Raw genomic sequence first — 18,843 nt, forward strand, 5'->3', positions numbered from 1 at the left:
TGTGCATTCATTTGTTGATCATTTGGATTGCTTCCACCTCTTGGCTATTATGAATAATGGTATAATGAACATGGTTGTGCAAATATCTTTTCAAGATCCTGCTTTCAGTTCTTTTGGAGGCATACTGTGAAGTGGAATTATTGGATCATATGGTAATTTCATTTTTACTTTTTTGAGGAAGTACCATACCATATTCTTTTCCATGGTAATTGATCCATTTTACATTCCCATCAACAGTATACAAGGGTTACTTCCTCTACATCCTTGAAAACATTTGTATTCATTCACTCTTTTTTTTTTTTATATTAGCCATGCTATCGAGTGTGAGGTGTTATGGTTTTTATTTGAATTTCTGTAAATTATCTTGAATATCTTTTCAAACTCCCATTTGTCTACTGTCTTTGGAGAAGTATCATTTTTTTCCCCTATTCCAAAGGGGTTTATTTTATTTTCTTTTTTTGATTTGTAAGAGTTCTTTGGCTGTTAACCCCTTGTCAGATAATTTAAACATATATTCTCACATTGTGTGGATTGCATTTTCACTCTGTTGATTGTGTCCCTTACTGCACAAAAGTTTTACATTTTTATGTATTCCAGTTTGTCTACTTTCACTTTTGTTTCCTGTGCTTTTGGTGGTGTAACCACAAAATCATTGCAAAATGCAGTATCATTGAAACTTTTCTCCTATTTTTTTAAAATATTTTTTTAGATGTTGATGGACCTTTTATTTTATTCATTTATTTATATGTGGTGCTGAGAATCGAAACCCAGGGCCTACCATGCTAGGCAACTGCTCTACCACTGAGCCACAACTCCAGCCCTTCTCCTATGTTTTAACTGTTAGACTGTATGTTTAAGTCTTTAATCTGTTTCAAGCTGATTTTATAATGCAAGGAAAGGATTCACCTTTTCTTTTGCATGTGGATCTCTTAATTTCCCCAGCAATGTTTTTTGAAATGAATCCTCTTTCCCCATTGGTTGGTTTTGTCCTTGCACTTTTAAGACTCTTTAAAGTATTTTTAATAACTTGGTGGAGGAACTGGGGATGTACCTTGATGATAGTGCTTGTTTAACATACATGAATCCATGGGTTCAATTCCCAGTACCTTTAAAAAAAAAAAAAAAGTGTGTGTGTGTAGATACCCTTATTCACCCCCACCCATATCTATACACACAGAGAGGGAACTTTACAGCAAACCTAATATTTTCTCCCCATCTTTGTTATGTAGAAATGACTAGGAATATGAGAATTGGTATTCTAATTTTGACCTTAACTTTGAATTACTATGTAACATTGGGAAGTCAGCCTCCACTTCTTATTCCTAAATTGGCAATAATGAAACCATTATGCTCTTTTCTTATAGAATTAATGAGAGGTTTAAGTAGGGTATATATTTAAATGCACTTAAAAAATGAAGTGCTCAGTAGACAAAATGCATTGTAAATTAGTTTACCTCTCTTCATTTTTAAGTTTGAAATTATAATTATAAAAATCTAGTGAGACTTAAAACTGCTGTTATATGCTTTGAAATCTATTAGTTGCATATTAAATATATATTTTTCCTTGGGCTTTGTATTTCATCTTAGGGGAGGCAGGTGTGAATGAAAATAATTTGATCAAACTTGTCTCAGTGGCAGTTGGTAAACATGAGATGAAGTTTTTAAAGAAAATAGGTTAAATGAAAACTTCAGGTAAAATACCGGGGGTATTTTAAAGAAATTTATTAAAGGAAAACTGGATGTTAATATTTGAGCAGGTAAGTCAGAAGTGTTTCAAAAGCACATTCTTTCAAAAGATTCTTTCAAATAGGGAGCTCCCCCTAGTGTGTTTAAGATGAGATTTACAGAGGTTTGATTTGCAAGGAACTTTTAAGGAGCACATCTGGGTAAATCAAGGGACTATTTTAATAAGATTTGGCTGAGCTCAAAGCAGCATGAAATAGATAAGATTTATTTCCTGTTGACCGTTAATTTTAATGGTGATAATTTAAAAAATATTTCAAGACCCACATTTTATTTTCTTTCAAAACCCTTGGTACAACATTTCTTCATAATGTTGATACTTGGAGTCTAAGAAATTAAAACATTGTTTGGTTGGGCTCTTTTAGAAGAAAATGAAAAACAGTATCCTAAGGGCCTCATTGCATTCTTAATAGAGATTGTCCAAAACAAGTCTTAGGTACGAAAGGCAAAAATAATAGGTTCTACTTCTCTTTAAAGATTATTTTCCCTTCATGTAAGAGAATGTCAGTATTTTATGCCTTAAGCTATATACAACTGAAAATTAAAAGACCAGAAGTAAATTTAATTTGAATGGAAGAATTCCACTTAGTTGAGTATAATTAATTTATATAAGGTCATTTGAGGTTAGAATTAGCTAAAATAATTTTTTGGTGGGGTGGAGGTGGTAGTGGGGTGGGTGGGTTGGTACCAGGGATTGAACTCAGGGGCGTTTTTCTATATAGAGATAGGATCTCACTGAATTGCTTAGCACCTTGCTTTTGCTGAGGCTGGCTTTGAACTCTCGAACTTCCTGCCTCAGTCTCCTGAGCCACTAGGATTATAGGAGTGTGGCACCATGGCCTAAAAGAATTTTTAGTCCTCTTTATGTCATGGCTATCTTCAAAGAGATTATATAATTTTTTTTGAACTGTTTCTTTAAAATTGTTTTTGACCATGATAACCTTCACTAAAATTCATATTCTAATTAAAATTAACTAGTTTTTTCTTTTTTCCTTGGGTACCAGAGATTGAACTCAGGGACACTAGGCCACCAAGCCACATCCCCAATCCTACTTTGTATTTTATTTAGAGATAGGGTCTCACCAAGTTGCTTAGAGCCTTGCTTTCACTGAGGCTGTCTTTGAACTCAGGATCCTCGATCCTCCTGCCTCAGCCTTCCAAGCTGCTGGGATTACAGGCGTGTGCCACTGTGCCTAGTATAAATTAAGTTTTTTATTTTTTCTTAGTTGATGAATGATCACAAATACTGGCCTGTTTATTTTCCACTTTTAAAAAAAGTAATTTCCTTATATAAATAACTTGTTACTTTTATTAACCTGTATAATTTACATATACTTTACAGACTATAAACAAAATATCAACAATTTTTTTATTTGTTTTTTTGGTTTTGCTTTGGTTTGTGTTTGTTTTATTCTTTCTTCCTTCCCCCGAAACTTTTTATAGAGAGATAACTGAAAACCCCAAATCCTAAGTGTGAAGCTTAGCAAATATCAATATATGCTTTTGAAGCATTGAACTTTTTTTTGCAGAGTGGGGTTGATGGGGATTGAACCTGGAACACTTTACTACTGAGGTATAGCCCCAGTCCTTTTTACTTTTTATCTTGAGACAAGGTCTCACTCAGTTGCTAAGCATCCCACTAAGTTGCTAAGGCTAGCCTCAAACTCAACATTCTCTCTCCCATGTTAGCCTCCTGAGTCATAGGGATCATGGGCGTGTACCACCACACCCTGGGTGGCTACCATTGAACTTTTCTATCTACTGACACAACATGGACTTTCTGTGTGTGGATATTATTATTATTAGCTACTAGGGATTGAACCCAAGGGCACTTTACCATTGGGCTACATCCCCAGTCTTTTTTATTTTTTAATTTTGAGATAGGGTGTCAAGTGTCCCCAGTCTGTCTTGAATTTGAGATAGCTCTTCTTCAGCCTACTGAGTTGGCTGGGATTACAAGGTTGTGCCATATGCCTGGTTTTTATGATTTTTGTGGTCAGAAATAGCTAAAATAATTTTTTAGCCTGTTTGTCATGGATATCTTCAAAGAGATTATATAATTTATATAATTATATAATTTGTTGTAAAAGGCGTTAGAATGAAAGTGATGTTAGATGTTTACTTCACGTTTCTCATAGGTGAAGAACATAAGACCTATAAAGGTTAAAATGAATAATTTTTCTCACATTTATGAAATATTTAAAAGGTTCATAATTGATTTGGAATGGTTATACAGAATTTACTAGTAATTTATATGTTTAATAAATTTTTCTTAAAGGCATAAACACAGATTTCTGAATCACTTTGTGGGGTTGTGTCAATAGAGTGCAGTATGAATTCTTTCAATTCCTGGGAGCATTTCATTTTGTCATTGTGTTGCATTTAGCCTTTTTTGTAACAATGTCAAAATACTGTTGGTTACATTAGCTTAGTTTGGATTCCTCTTCCTTGCTCTTTTGGAAGAGAAGTAAGAATATGACAAGATTTGGCTGACAAGATTTTATGTCATTTGTTAAGGCCTAAATTCTAATACATGTATCAATTAATGGCATTTTTAATTTTACATTTAATAGTTAATAGAGGGGTATTATTACTGTTAATAGGTACTATTACTGTTAGTTAATTAGTCCACTTTTCCAAAGTATGCCAGCCAATATCAGGTCTGCAGTGATAACTTTCCCCTGGCAGTTTTGTAATTAGTTGACTATTATGTTTTTCTTTTGTTTTGAAATCTCTAAGAATTGTTCCTTTAAGATTCAGAAAAATCTGCTTGATTTATGAATTCCCACTCCACCCATGAGATCTTGAAAGTCATAGGACCTCTTAGTCTGTTTTCCTGTTAAGAAAATGAACTTAAAGGACCTATCTTGCAATATTGTGGTGATTAAGTGGTATATAACCTAATTTATTATTATAACAGCCTATAATTATTTTTGTGAAATTTTCTTTGAATTTTAAAAATTGAAATTGTAAATACAAGGAGTTTTTGTTTTAATATGTTTTTTTTCCCTAGAGCAAGCAGTGTGATGATATGGAAGGAACTTCTCTATTAGAACTGGCTGTGCACCAGCTTATATAGTATTGAAAATCAGCCTCTTTGAGTTTCAAATTTCTCACTCAGGAAGTGCTGTCATTAATACCAATTCTTGAAAATTTTTGTAAGAATTAGAAATATATGTTAACCTCCAACAAAGTAGCTACCTGGCACATGGTAGGAACTCAGTTGATGATGATTAGCATCCCCAATATCATACTAAACACTTAGAAGGATAAAAGCTTTCTAATCTGAAATGTGACAAAAACCAAATATATATTCCCATAAGCTCCTATATCCAATGTGTGTCCATCCCAAGAAGCTAAAATTAACTGTCCATTATTTCCAGTAAAATTTCTTGCTATTATTTTTTGCTTTTGGTTTTGAGTTGAGACTCTATGTTAGAGTGTTCTGAAATATTTTCCCCTTGTTGTTACAAATCTTTTTCCTAAAATCTCAACTTATTTTTCAAAAACAATTTCCTAACAATACATGTTTTTGATTTTCGAAGCAAGAAAAGTCTTTAATCTTTGAGAAAATTAAGAGCAGAGTTCACTTCTAGGACCTTACAATTGTGTGTTTTAGAATGTAGTTGTTAATAGTTAGGATGGGGGTAGGGGAAAGGTGTTCTTGCCCATAGCAAAGATCAAGTGTAAAATGTTTGATCCCTTATTGTTTGTTATATGCATTTGTATGTAAAAGACAATAGAATAAACCTAGAGGGATTTTTTTTATATGAAGCTATTTCTTTTTCTAGGGCAAATGTGATATGAAATTTGATTTGGTATATCGAGAGACAATCATATATGAAAATTACTTTTAACTTTTCATAGTAAAGAATCTTGAAAGGATTATATGATATATAAAACTTTGTTATGGACATGAAAATAGTTCTGAATATATGAGAAAAATAATTGTGGTATCATTAGTTGATGGTATTTATAAATAGTAAATGATAAAGTTGATGTTGGCATGTTAAAAGAAAACTTCCTTTGTCTTAATGCTAGAGAACCTTATTAGAAATTAGGAAACACCAACAAAGTATTGTGGTTATTTTGGAATTTCAACACTGGAAACATCCAAATGGAATTATTTTGAAGAAGTTAAAAACAAACTATTATTTTAAAAAAGAAATTGAGGATGGTTGAGTATGCAGTATCCTAAAAATGTTAGGCTGCCAGTAACACTGAGTGATGTTACAAATGCTGGATCCATGGTAATGACTTCTGGATTATCAGGAATTGGTAGCCTCTTATAATGTGTGAGTTGTCATGGTTCTTGATCATTTATGTACTTTGGCAGGTAATGATGGATGTAACATTTTTGAATTTTAGTTGTGCAATCTAATTTCTCAAACCAATAAATTAGAAGAAAATGAGTTTGCATCCATAAAATTTGGTCTAGCTGAAGTAGTAGTAGTACAAAGTCTTTATTGATAATTCAGATTGGGTAATGTCCAATTTATATTAATATAAGTTCTAATGTAAATAATGGTTATCATATGTCTGTAGAGTTTGCATTTTAATGAGTTAATAGTAATGTTCTGAAGCATGTAGCAATCTGTGCAGTATTATGACATCCGCTTCTTAATAAGATATATTTCTATGATAAAATAATTCATTGGAGGGTTTGTATGTACAGTTAAGTTAGTTCATCTATTTTGAAAAAATTTAAATTCTTAAACACTTGGGGATATATTTAGCACAAGCTCAGTAAATATTTGAGTTGGAATTTACCAGAAATACTTATGTAATGCATTTGGAGAAATTAAAATATTTCCTTCCAAATATTCCTAGAAAAATAAAAATCCTCATTTTTTTTTCCAAAGCAGGGCCCTAAAGCTAGTCTTACATTTTGCCTTATATAATTAAATTAAGATTGACTTTTACCATAGCATATGGGAAATAATATACTGTCAAAGTCTTCCCCAGGTTCATATCATGAATGCATGCATGTCTTGTTTTTTTCTTCCTGTTGCTGATGTTCTGGGCCTGGGGCTTCAAACATGCTAGGCAAAGTGCTTTATTGCTGAGCTATATCTCCAGTCCTTATAAAATTTTGTTTTGAGACAAGGTCTCATTAAGTTGCTGAAGCTGACCTTGTAATTCTGCCTCAGCTTCCCAGGTATCTTTAGGTTGTAGGTGTGTGGTACCACATCTGGTTGGGAATACTTTTCTTTCTTCCTGTTGAAAACATAATGCTTTATTGATAACTGTTCTGGTCCAAAACATTTTATTAGGCATTTCCTCTTCATTATCACTTGTAGTCTCTAAGCTATTTATGGGAAGACTCATAGAATTCCTTTTTTTTTTTTTTTTTTTTTTAAATTTAAGAAGATCCTGTTTTGTGTATGTGTGAATTTATTCTTTTGAGAGCATATTTGTAGTGTAGATGTTCAGGGTGAATCACCAGAATGGGTCTTTTTCTACTTCTTTGTCATACATTCAAGATCAACTTATTATAATGTTTAAACTTACTTAATGCTATATTCAAGCTGTGATTTAACCAGAATTGGAAGGGTAACATCTGCAGATTTCTGTGATAATCAGCAATCTAAGGAAATGATTAATCTTGAGAATGGGCAGATCTAGATTATTTGTTGAGGTCAGATTATTAGCATTTATCTTTATCTTTGTTCATCTGTCTTTGAAAATGTCTACATCTTTGCTTTTATTATTTTTTGTCATCTTATATGTTTGTTATTACATGTTTTATTGGACAGATTTTTCCCAAGTTGATATTATTTAATTCCTCTAGTATAACAGATGTATTGGGTTCTTTATCCAAAATATCAGTATTTCTTAAGTAAAATTATTCTAATGTCCATATTCCCTTCTGCTAGTATAAGCACTATTTGCCTTCTACTTTTTAGGTATTGCCCAAACCAATTTGTTGGAGTTATTTTATTCAAACTTTAGACTGCAGTTCAAGTGTAAAATTTAAATTCTGCCAGATTATTAAATATTAATATTTCAGATATGTTGAATTTGTAATTGTCACTTGTAGTTATACTTAGCCCTGTTAATGAGTTTCCTTAATGTTAATTTTTCACCAAGTCAGTTTTTGTGGTGAATATTTCTTACTTTTTCTTACATTATTATTTTACCTATTTAAATCAAATTCCAGGATTATGTTAGTCATTATATTAAAATAAACATGTAGGATTCTTCCCAGCTCTTGCTCTTTTTAAAATTCTGTTTTTACTGTTATATTTTTCAAATAAGGGATTATGTGGTTGAAAAAAAAATTATATTGGTGTACAATTGTGTAATGGAATTACTTGAAACTGAAAATATATTTCTTTTAACATTTTTTTTTGTAATTATAGACCTTAATGTATCCTACGATAACAGACTTCTATACACTAGCAGGTTTTTAAAAATTTTTATTTTGGAATACTAATAAATGCATATGGTTAAAAAAAGGTGAACCATTTAAAAAGTTATAAAGTTGCTCATTTTCATTCTTCAGAGGCAACTGTGGTTAATCAGTTTCTAATGTATCCTTCAGAGATCTTTTGTATATAGTTAAAAGATATTGTCATTTCTTAAGATGAATATTTTAAGTTTGACATCAAAAGACTCACTTGTGCCACACCAGTTGAGATGTGAACAATAAAAGTAATAATCTTTATGAATTCTAAAACAAACATAAAGCTGGTAATTCTGACTTTGGGATGTTCATTCAAATGTAAGCTTGTCAGGCCTTTATTGGCTTTAATTATTTATTTTGTTTGGATGTATAATTAACCAATTGTGTATTCATCCTCATATTTAATTGAACCTTCCCACCCTTAAAATATTAACACTATTAATGACAGTAATTGTTGGATAGGCAAATATAATTAGCACATCAAAACTGATTTCATAGATCTTATTGATGTAGTTTAAGGATAACAAAAATGAAACTGATTTTGAGAAAAATTGTGTGTGTGTAGGTAATAAGCAGATAGGGAAAAAGTTCTGGTTGTGTGGTGTGCCAGTGTCTGAGGCTTAAGCATTGTTGATCTAAAAAATGGTATTCTAATTGACTTAATTTGCAAAGTATGTATTAAAAGATTCTTTTCTTTAGTTTGTATAGTGTAGTACTTATTATCAGTAATATGATTAATATGTTTTTGGATGTGAAATCTGGAAGTAAAAGTAGAATATCATCATTAATATTAATGGTTCTATAATTTAATATTTGCTTTATAACATTTGAATTTTGACAGACTCATAGCTAAAAGCCAGGAAATGTTTCTAAATGAATATGAGATGGTTTCTCATTTTAGAGTAACATATTTAGTTTTTAGTTACCACTTTTATCCATGGTAATAGAGGAAAGATAATGCAGACTTCATTTTTTTCCTATTTATTGTGTGTAGATTCTATAAAGATGTAAATAAAAGAAATCTAGAGATTACTTTGTCTAGCAGTTTAAACAGTACAAGATTTTAAACAACAATCTTGTGAAATAATTATATAATAATTTTCTAATGTATCATTCAGAGATCTTTTGTATATAGTCAGTACTGTCCAGTATATGGTTATTAGCCTTTGCTGATATGCTACATGTCTCTTAAGGCAGCTCTTTTCATCTTTTAAACACATTTTGCTTGTTGCTGTTGTTTACTTGAAAAGGAAATTTTTTTATGTATATTTTTTAGTTGTAGATGAACCACACACAGTATATTTATTTTTATGTGATGCTGAGAATCAAACTCAGTGCCTCACACATGTGAGGCAAGCCCTTTACCACTGAGCTACAGCCTCAGCCCCTGAAAAGGAAGTTTTAGTTTGAAAAAAAGCACAAGTTATTTCTGTACATTTAAAATTTTATCCTACTTAGTGATAGCTATAGCCTAGGATAATACAGCTTCACATCTCATTTGTTAAATTCTGTTTGTCATCACTTTCTTGGTATATAGCAACACTGAGAATAATAGTGATGGGTATGGGTTAACTGAAGATGCTACCCTGGGAGAATCAAAGAGCTAATCCTTGATGTATGTTTTTTCTTCAATAGAAACCTTAAATCATGGGAGAATTCTAGTGTATATCGGCACTGACAATGCTTTACAGGATTTTCAAAGGACTAACATACATGTTGGAGCATGGTGGCACAGAAACACTTGGATTCTTTGGTTTAACAGAAAATGTAGCTACTACAATTTGTACTGAATACTCAGGGCTGCTTTTCGTTTGCTTTAGAAGATTAATTATGACCTGTTTGAGGGTATAGTAAAAATCTTGTGCCTCCTCTTCTATATCTCTAGTCTTTTGTTTAAAATGAAAAAAGCTTATATTTTGGGGGGAAATTGCCTTATTTTTACATTTTCAAAACATTTTTCAAAATAATATGATTTAACATTTTCAAAAGCATGCTTTTTGCAAAAATAAAATAAGCTTTAGTGAGTAGTATCTACTTACCTCAGTTACATTATTTAAATGTATTGAGATTTTATGCCTTGATTAAAGTATTTATCACCATGATAATTGTGGAGAGCTATAATAAGAAATCTTAAGTTTTTACTTTATAATATTTTGGCCAATGTTAAAATCCTATTTTGTAAATGATAAAAAGATTTCCATTTGTTAATGGCTCTAGAGTCAGAACATTTTACTTGGCAGTATGATTTCTAGTGATATGTCTGGGTTTCTTTATGCCAAGAACCAATGTTCTGACAGTAAAACTTGGGAGTTTATTTTGCTAATGGCAAAAGTAAACTTTTAGTCCCTCTGCTGGATGCCTTTATTGCAGCAGAGCTTTTTTTTTTTTTTTTTTTTTTTTTGCTAAAGGCTATTACAATGACCGAGGTGAATATTGAGGGGAAATTGTAGTGGATTTCCCCCAAATTGAATGACTTTATAAACATCTTTATTAAGAATAAAAATGTAAAATAATGTTTTTTTTTTTTTTTTTTTGTGGTGGTGTGCTGGGATTGACCCCAGGGCCTCGTGCATGCTTACATATCCAGGGAAGCCTCTTTTTAGTGCCTCTTAAATATAAGGATTGAGGAATTATTAAACTGCACAGAATTGGCACTGTATAGGCAATGACATCATATTACATGATTAAATTATAATTCTTATCTAGACTTTTGAAATGTTAAAATTTTATTTTTTACTGTAAAACATGAAAAAATCTAATAATACTGGCAGATAACTAAAACAGTGTTTTAATTTGATTGGTAAGTATATTGACAGATACCAGTTTGTATTATGCAACCACCAAGAATAAGTATACGGTACAAAGTAGGGGAGAAATAATACAAAACTGTATATAAGAAACTTTCTTGGAGCCATATGTTCTGGTTACTTTGTGCTGGTGATTTAGAAATTCATGCTGAAATAAACTCGTTAATTTCAAATGTTTATAAAATAGTGGTAGGAATAATTTTTTTCCTGGAGAAATAAAAAATCTTCTATGTATAAATTTTATTCATTTAGCCGTTATACTCTAGTTTTATGTATTTTTTAAGTTGTTGATAGACATTTATTTATTTATTTATTTATTTATTTATTTATTTATTATTTATATGTGAGACTGGAATCCAGTGCCTCACACATGCCAGGCAAGTGTGCTACCACTGATCTACAGCTCCAGCCTATAATTTTATGTATTTTTTTGAGACATGGTTTTGTTATGTTGCACTGGCTAATCTTGACCTTCTGGGCTTATGTGATCCTCTTTCCTTAGCTTCATGAGTAACTGGGACTATAGGTGCATGCTACCATATTTGATTCCTACTTTAATTTTTATATTAAAGAATGATTCTTGACTATTTCATCTTAGAGATGAAAGGATCTTAGACATGGTAGGTGGGTTAATTAAATTGGTCCAAAGGGATTGATCATATTTTTTAGTTTTTTCTATCTTTGATCTTTATCTGAATTTTCCAAGATCTAAAGCCATTATAGAACATTATTTTATATGTATATATTACATGTTTATAGAACTGTAAATTATCATATGTAATTTTAAGAGTATATTTCTAAAAATAATTATTCCTGTATATTGTGTTTTATTCAAGCATGTGTTGGGGAACATATTTTGATTTTTTTTTTTAATTGGGTAAATAATCAGAGAACAACAGGAAATCACCATGCAAAGGAATAATACTACCATAGTTACTTTGGCTTCAGATAAATATATTAAAAAGAACAACAATCTGGTTGTCACCCCATTCATCATTGGGCAAATAAGGCACAAAACTAAGTTGATGTAGAAGTGTATCCAAGATTATTGGTTGTTACCTGTTGTACTTATGATGCTCCAGAAAGACTGATTTAGAGTTGGAACATCTTCCTTAAGTACTGACTTTGCAATTTACCTGCTAGACATCTTGAGTTATGTCATTTAATCACTGAATATTTTACCTCACCAAGTTTTTAAGTGTCAAATTAGATAATTGCTTTATTGCTTTATGGAGAGCTAAATTATTACAGTACTTTCATACATAGCCTCTGCCAAGAGTATTATGTATATCATAAGACTCTTTGTTTTGTTGTCTTAGAAAAAGTAACTTTGACTTTAGTGTTTACTTTTTTAGATTAAACTTAACTTCCAACTTTCTGCTAAGTGTTAATACAATTTAACTATTTTTAGACATTATAGTTCTTAAAAAGTACATACAGTCATCCATTGGTATTTGTGGGATTGAGTCTAGGACCTCCAAGTTATCAAAATCCTTATCTAAAATAGCAGAGTAAGTGTGCACAATGCTGGTTCTAGTGGCCCATGTCTATAATCTCAGTGGCTCAGGAGGCTGAGGTAGAGGATCGCAAATTCAAAGCCAGCCTCAGCATTAATGAGGCGCTAAGCAACTCATTGAGACCCTGTGTCTAAATAAAATACAAAATAGGCTGGGGATGTGGCTCAGTGATTGAGTGCCCCTGAGTTCAATCCCTGATAGCCCCTCACAATACTGAAATGGCAGTATATTTGCATATAACCTATGTATATTCTACTCTCTACTTTAAATCATTTCTTGGTTATTTAGAATATCTAATACAATGCAAATGCTATATGAATACTTATATTGATAAGAATAAGAACACACAATTGTTTTTCTTCTGAATATTTTCCTTTGTGGTTGGTTGACTTCATAGATAAAGAACCCCTGATGTGTAAGTATCCGGATTTGATCCCCAGCACCACAAACAAAAAACAGAACCCATGGATACAGAGGGCCAACCAATGGTCTTAATTTTGGGGTGGGCATCTTCATCCATAAGAGTCTAATATAGAATACTGTTGCTCCTTAATTACAAATATGACTAATTCTGCTTCTGAAATATAATTGTCACTGTGTTTATAGGAATAGTAATGGATAAGTATTAAAACTTTTGGTCGGAGAATTTGCCTTTATATTATAATATAGAAGTGATACAGAAGACCAAAGTATTTGGTTTACAATATGGTAGATTTCAGAGTTTTGCTGATTTGTTTTTGTAAAGCAGCAAATTAACAAAAGTAGTTTTAGTTGGGTGAAAGAGAGAAAATAATTTTGAAGATATTAGGGCATCTTGGTTTTCTTGATCTCCCTTTGAACTAAAATGTGATTTGTAGAGACCAAGAAAGATTGAATTTATTGTTATGTGTGCATATGTACATGCATTTATTATGGATTAGAGATGTGGATTATGCACCTAACAGTGCCTGACATGTAGTAGCCACTCAATTGTTGGAATGACACAATGGTTGTACAAACACAAGAGGGAAGTAGTTTTGTTTTTTGGTGGTACTGGGGGAAGTGATCCTTTTGATACCTTTGCAATGCAGCAAATTCACAAGTTGTGTTCAGGGAGAACTCATTTATATTGAAGTAAAGGTAACAGCATATTTATACTTTTTTGAAGCTACTTAAAGTTTTGGGTACACTCTTAACTGTGAACCTGAGCAAGTTTGTTTTAGACTATAGAGTGTGAATTAATGAATGTTTAAGTATTCAAATATGTTGTTCTCAGTGCTTGCTTAGTTGTGTAGAAGAAAAGTGACAATCCTTTGCTGACCCACATGAAACAATAGCAAACAATACAAACTGGTGTGGTTTTTAAGAATTGTGTTTAAAAACACTTTATGATAAAGTTTACTATGGGTATTTTGGGTGTGGGGGAGGGTGCTGGGGATTGAATTCAGGGCCTTGAACATGTTAGACAAGTGCTCTACTACTAATTTACGTCCCCAGCCCTGAATTTACTATCAACCATTTTTAAGTCTGTAGTTCAGTAGTGTTAAGTATATTCACATTGTTGTACATATGTTGTTGCTCAATATATACTTATATTTTTTGAATATATTCAAATGTATATTTGTTTGTTTTTGAGATGGGGTCTTGCTTTGTTGCCCAGTCTGGTCTAGAATTCCTGGGCTGATAACAGTCAGCTCCTGTCTCAGCTTTCCAAGAATCTGGGACTATAGTGTACCACTGTGCCTAGCTTTCAGTTTTTATTTAAATTAGAATTTAAATATTGAGGATGTACTATGGGCTGGGGATTTAGCTTGGTGGTAGATCATTTGCCTAGCATGTGTGAGACCCTAGATTTAATGCCAACACTGCAAACAAACAAAAAAGGAAGATTAAAAAAAGAAAAAAAAATTGAGAAGGTAAAAGGACAAATACTCCTGATAAGTGGTACTCAGATGATTTTTATTTGAAGGAACATTCTATCTTATTTAACTAACCATTTGCAAATTTACACTATTAGAATTTGGAGAGGGAAGAGTGTAATTATTGAAGACCAGGGTAATAAGGGAAGATTTCACAGAAGAGAATGATTTAAACTGGACCTTAGAGAATGAATAGGAATCAGATAGGTTTTGAGCAGGGAAAAGTTAACAGCATTCTACTTGAGGGAAACAGCTCTGAGGTGAGAATGAGTGCTAGGATCTAGCTTCATGAGAAGACCTGTGTTAGGATTTATTATTTATTTTGAGAGTGAATGGAATGAGAGGCATTGTGTCATGTAGTGTTTCCCAAAATGCATTCTGTCTAACATGAGGAGGGAAGGATTGTAAATTTGTGTTTTCTTTCAGTAAGAACTTATGACATTTTGATGTTGCTATGCATTCAGAATCTTCTAGAAATTATATAACTAACATTTTAACTTTATTTGACCATTAGAAACTTTTACCTTTTTCTTGGGCACTGATTTGAGAAGTATGTGTGCGACTTGTAAGTTGCATGATATGATCAAAATGTTTAATCCAGCCAAATTCCCTCCATCCATGATGATTAGGTTATAACCACTTAATTGCTATGTAAAATTATTCAACAAATGTTGAGGATATACTATAATGTATTGGACATTGAAAATTATAAATGCAAGGGAAAGATGTTAGAACCATAGATTATTCTAATTGTTGTCTATGGACATTGTCATCTCCTATTTGTTAGAAACGCAGAATCTGTGTGCTGAATATGTAGCTCAGTTGTAGGGTGCTTGCCTAACATGTGAGGCCCTAGATTCCAATTCCAATAGTGAAGAAAAGAAAAAGTACATAATCTTGGTATTCATCCTAGACCTACTGAATTAAAAATTGCATGTTATTAAGAACTGCATGTGATTCCTATATACATTAAGATTTGTCACATGGTTCTGATCATAGCCAATAAAACTTTATTCAAATCTAGTTGAATAGTTTACTGTTTTACTGTTAGTAGTAGAGAATTTGGTAGTTTTCATTTTCTTTTTTCCTTTTTTGCTTGCTTATCATGGGGTAGGGGAGAGTGGGAGGGTGTGTTTCACTGTGTTGCCCAAGGTGGCCTTGAATTACTGGGCTCAAAAAAATGATCTGTCACTTTGGTCTCCTGAGTTGCTGAGACTACAGGCACAAAGCAGGACTGTACCTTCAATTTCAATTTCGAGATTGACCCTCTTGAAACTTCTGTGCTTTGGTCTTAGTCTTAAAGAGTTGTACTGAATGTGCTTAATGGCTCAATTGGGAACTGTGTATATACACAGTTAATGTTTGTCTAAGTCTCACAAAATGTCTCCTAGAACTGATTATATTACTCAAAGAGGCCAATTTGAAAGGAAGATATTTTAAGTTATTTTTTCCTTATATAGACAGGCCATTTCATTCATTGTCTCTGCTGCCATTGTTTTTGTACTCCTCTCTCCAGGCATTTTCTCATGTTGCACTATTGCTAAGCTCAGAATGGTCCTAGTATTTCCATGGAGCCAGTTCTCATAGTCTTGTCCATGTACCCAGTCATTTGATTAGACATTTTGATTACAGACATAGATTCTGATAATGTTCATCTCCTGTCTTGCCTCCTTTTAAAATTCTTATTTTAAAAAAGCATTTAAAGCAAGTTTCTCAGAAAATACTGTCTTTTGGTTATGGTAATTTGTAATAGCTAAAAAAGTCAGATTATTAGAATTTACTACTAGGGTCCCCATTAAAAAATTAAGTACTTTAAATTACATAATATAAATGCTCAGTGTAAAAATTAATACAACAATATATTAAAAAGTGAAAAATACGTTTTTCTACCTAATTCTATTTCTCCAGGGTTAACCACTGTTTATGTCCTAAACCTTTTTTAAAAATGTAAAAACAGGTATAATATGTAAATATTTGTATATATTCAGGGGAATTATATATAGTCTGTTCTGAGAACTGATTTTTTTACTCAAAAAGGGAAAAAAAGCCAAAGTCTCAACCTTTTTAATACGAATGATGTGTTTTTGACTTTAGGGAAGAAACCCTTTTTTCTTGGAGCCAGCAATAATTATTACAATTACTGATGGGAGCAAGTTGACTACTACCAGTGGAGTCCAGGATGAGGTAAGTTACATTTGTATCACTGAATTATGCAAATATAGTTGAAAAATTTTTGAATATGCACTGTAGGGTCTTGAACATCTTCTAATAGGTTGTCTTTTTTTTTTTTTTTTTTTTTGATTATTTGATGAATCCAGAGTCGTCTGTCCACTAAAGTCCATATTCCTTTATTGCTTTTTAGGAGTGGTCACCATCTTTTCTTGAATAGTAATTCCTTCTGTGAAAGTTTTTGAGCATATCTCCCACCCCAATATATGTATATTTATAAATTTATGTGTGGGTTTGTATATAATAACTATTAGTAAAAATTAATTCTGATTTTGAGGTTTAAAAAAAATGGAAACGACATTCTAATCATTACCTCCCCATTCCAGTGGATTGTTATTGTAACTTCCCATCACTTTGACATAATGCCTGAGAGAAATGAACTTTTATTTTGTCTCAGTTTCAGAGGTGTGAGTCTTTAGTTGTAAGGCCCTGTTGCTTTTGGACCATGTCAAAGGAGTACATTATAGTGTGAGCATGTTGAGGAAGAAATTACTTACCTCATAGTGTTCAGGAAGCAGAGAAAGAGAGGAAGAAAGAAGTAGAGACTTGTGTCCCAGCACCCCCTTCAAGGACATGCCTTCAGTGACCTAATTCCTCCACCTAAGTTTCACCTTTAAAGGTTCCCCAATAGCATCATGAACTGGGAATCAAGGCTTTAACACATGGCCCTTTGGGGGACTTTGCAGACCCAAATCCTATGCATTTCACTGTGGAGACTTCTAGACTAAAGTATAACAAAGCCAAAAGGAGATTAAAACTAGGAAAAGTGAAGATTTTCGGCCTTTTTATTTTGAATAAGTTAAATGAAGTATATGTAAATGATATAGAGCTAACTATTCTTTAACAGCATGTATTATACAGAGTTGTGTATGGTGTGGTATGGTGACTAGAATAGTTTTTTTTAACTTTTAGGTGTTCATACTGTAGTATATGAATTGTGCTTGAACATTACATTTGTTGTTTAACTTGTTGATTCAGAAACGTGATCTTAGACTAGTGTTTTTACTGTTTGCATTTGCTTTAAAATCTTAATTTGAATTCATGTGGCATTTATTAAGGTTTAAAGTGGGAAAAGTATGGACTTTAAGTTCAATAGCTTTTAGAATTATTTTTATTGTGAGACATTGTGGAATATAAATTACATAGGGTCAGAGCATGTGGGTTTTACTCTTGGTTTATATACTCTTCTAGCAGCGATCTTTGTGTTAGTGATCTAACTTCCCTAAATCATCAGTGAAAAAAAGATAATTATCCGTGCTTTACTTCAGAGGGTTGTGGAAATCTAAAATGAAATGATGTATGTAAACGTATTTGATAGATTCTAAAGAAAAGTATTATTTTATCTTGAAACATTGCAACCAATAAAGAATTGTGACTGCCTGATCTGAATTTGGGGAAGAGACCTAGAATAGTGTTGTTTGACCAGTTGACATTAAAGACTAGTTAGGACATAATTTATCATCATTTAGCCTGCTTGATAGCTGAATTTCTTCGGTCATTGGTCTTTCTTAGACTTGATTGACATGTATGGCTAATTAAGATCCTGCCAATAGCAGGAGTAAATAGTTCTATCCATAAACAGAAAAAATAGAAATGTCACTTAAACCTCATATTTGAACATGTCAAATATGATTCATAGTAATTAATGCTTTTTTTTCCTTCAAGATTGTTTTGTGTAAATTAAGTGTTTTGATTTGTTGTTGTCCTTAATAATTTTGGTTGAAAAGTTATTTGTTTTGTTTAAACTTTGCAAGGTTATCCATTCAAGGTCTCTGTTGCCTTTGTTAGAAATGCCCTTTGGGGTACAATTTATTTTGTTCCCATAGATCTGGATCTGTTTAGTAACATTTCTTTTTTGGGACCTCCTCTAGCTTAAAATCATCTTGAAATATACATGCACATTGGAATTTTTCTTCGTTTTGTTTGCTTTCTTGGTAAGAATATTGGAGAAATGTGACTGTATCTTTATAGTCCCCCCAAACTACCTTGCTAATAAAGTTGGGAAGTTTTTCCTATGGGCCAGGATTTAACTTTTAGGTCTCTCTTTTTAAAAAATCTTCTACAGTATATATTACAGTATTGAGAATAGAGTTTATATTTTTAAAAATATTGAGTATAGATATAATTTTGCTAGTCAAGTTCAAAATTGATTACTCTTGTTGCTTTTTTTCTGAGGCAGAAGGTTCATTTGTTTTAAAGCAAAGGTTTATTTTGATTATGAAATTGAAATATAGGTCTAGGAG

The 18,843-nt window shown here is 32.0% G+C and overlaps 1 protein-coding gene across 1 annotated transcript in view; it reads left to right on the forward strand.

Moving 5' to 3' along the window:
• The window catches only part of INTS6 (integrator complex subunit 6), a 91,037-nt gene that overhangs the window by 6,750 nt on the left and 65,444 nt on the right, over positions 1-18,843 (forward strand). Inside the window, exon 4 of the mRNA XM_081266624.1 lies at positions 16,466-16,555. Coding sequence (XP_081122750.1) covers positions 16,466-16,555 — 90 coding nt within the window. The remainder of the gene's footprint in view (positions 1-16,465; positions 16,556-18,843) is intronic.

The sequence above is a fragment of the Spermophilus citellus genome (assembly GCF_964194105.1).
Source record: "Spermophilus citellus genome assembly, chromosome: 1".
Taxonomy (NCBI): Eukaryota; Metazoa; Chordata; class Mammalia; order Rodentia; family Sciuridae; genus Spermophilus; species Spermophilus citellus.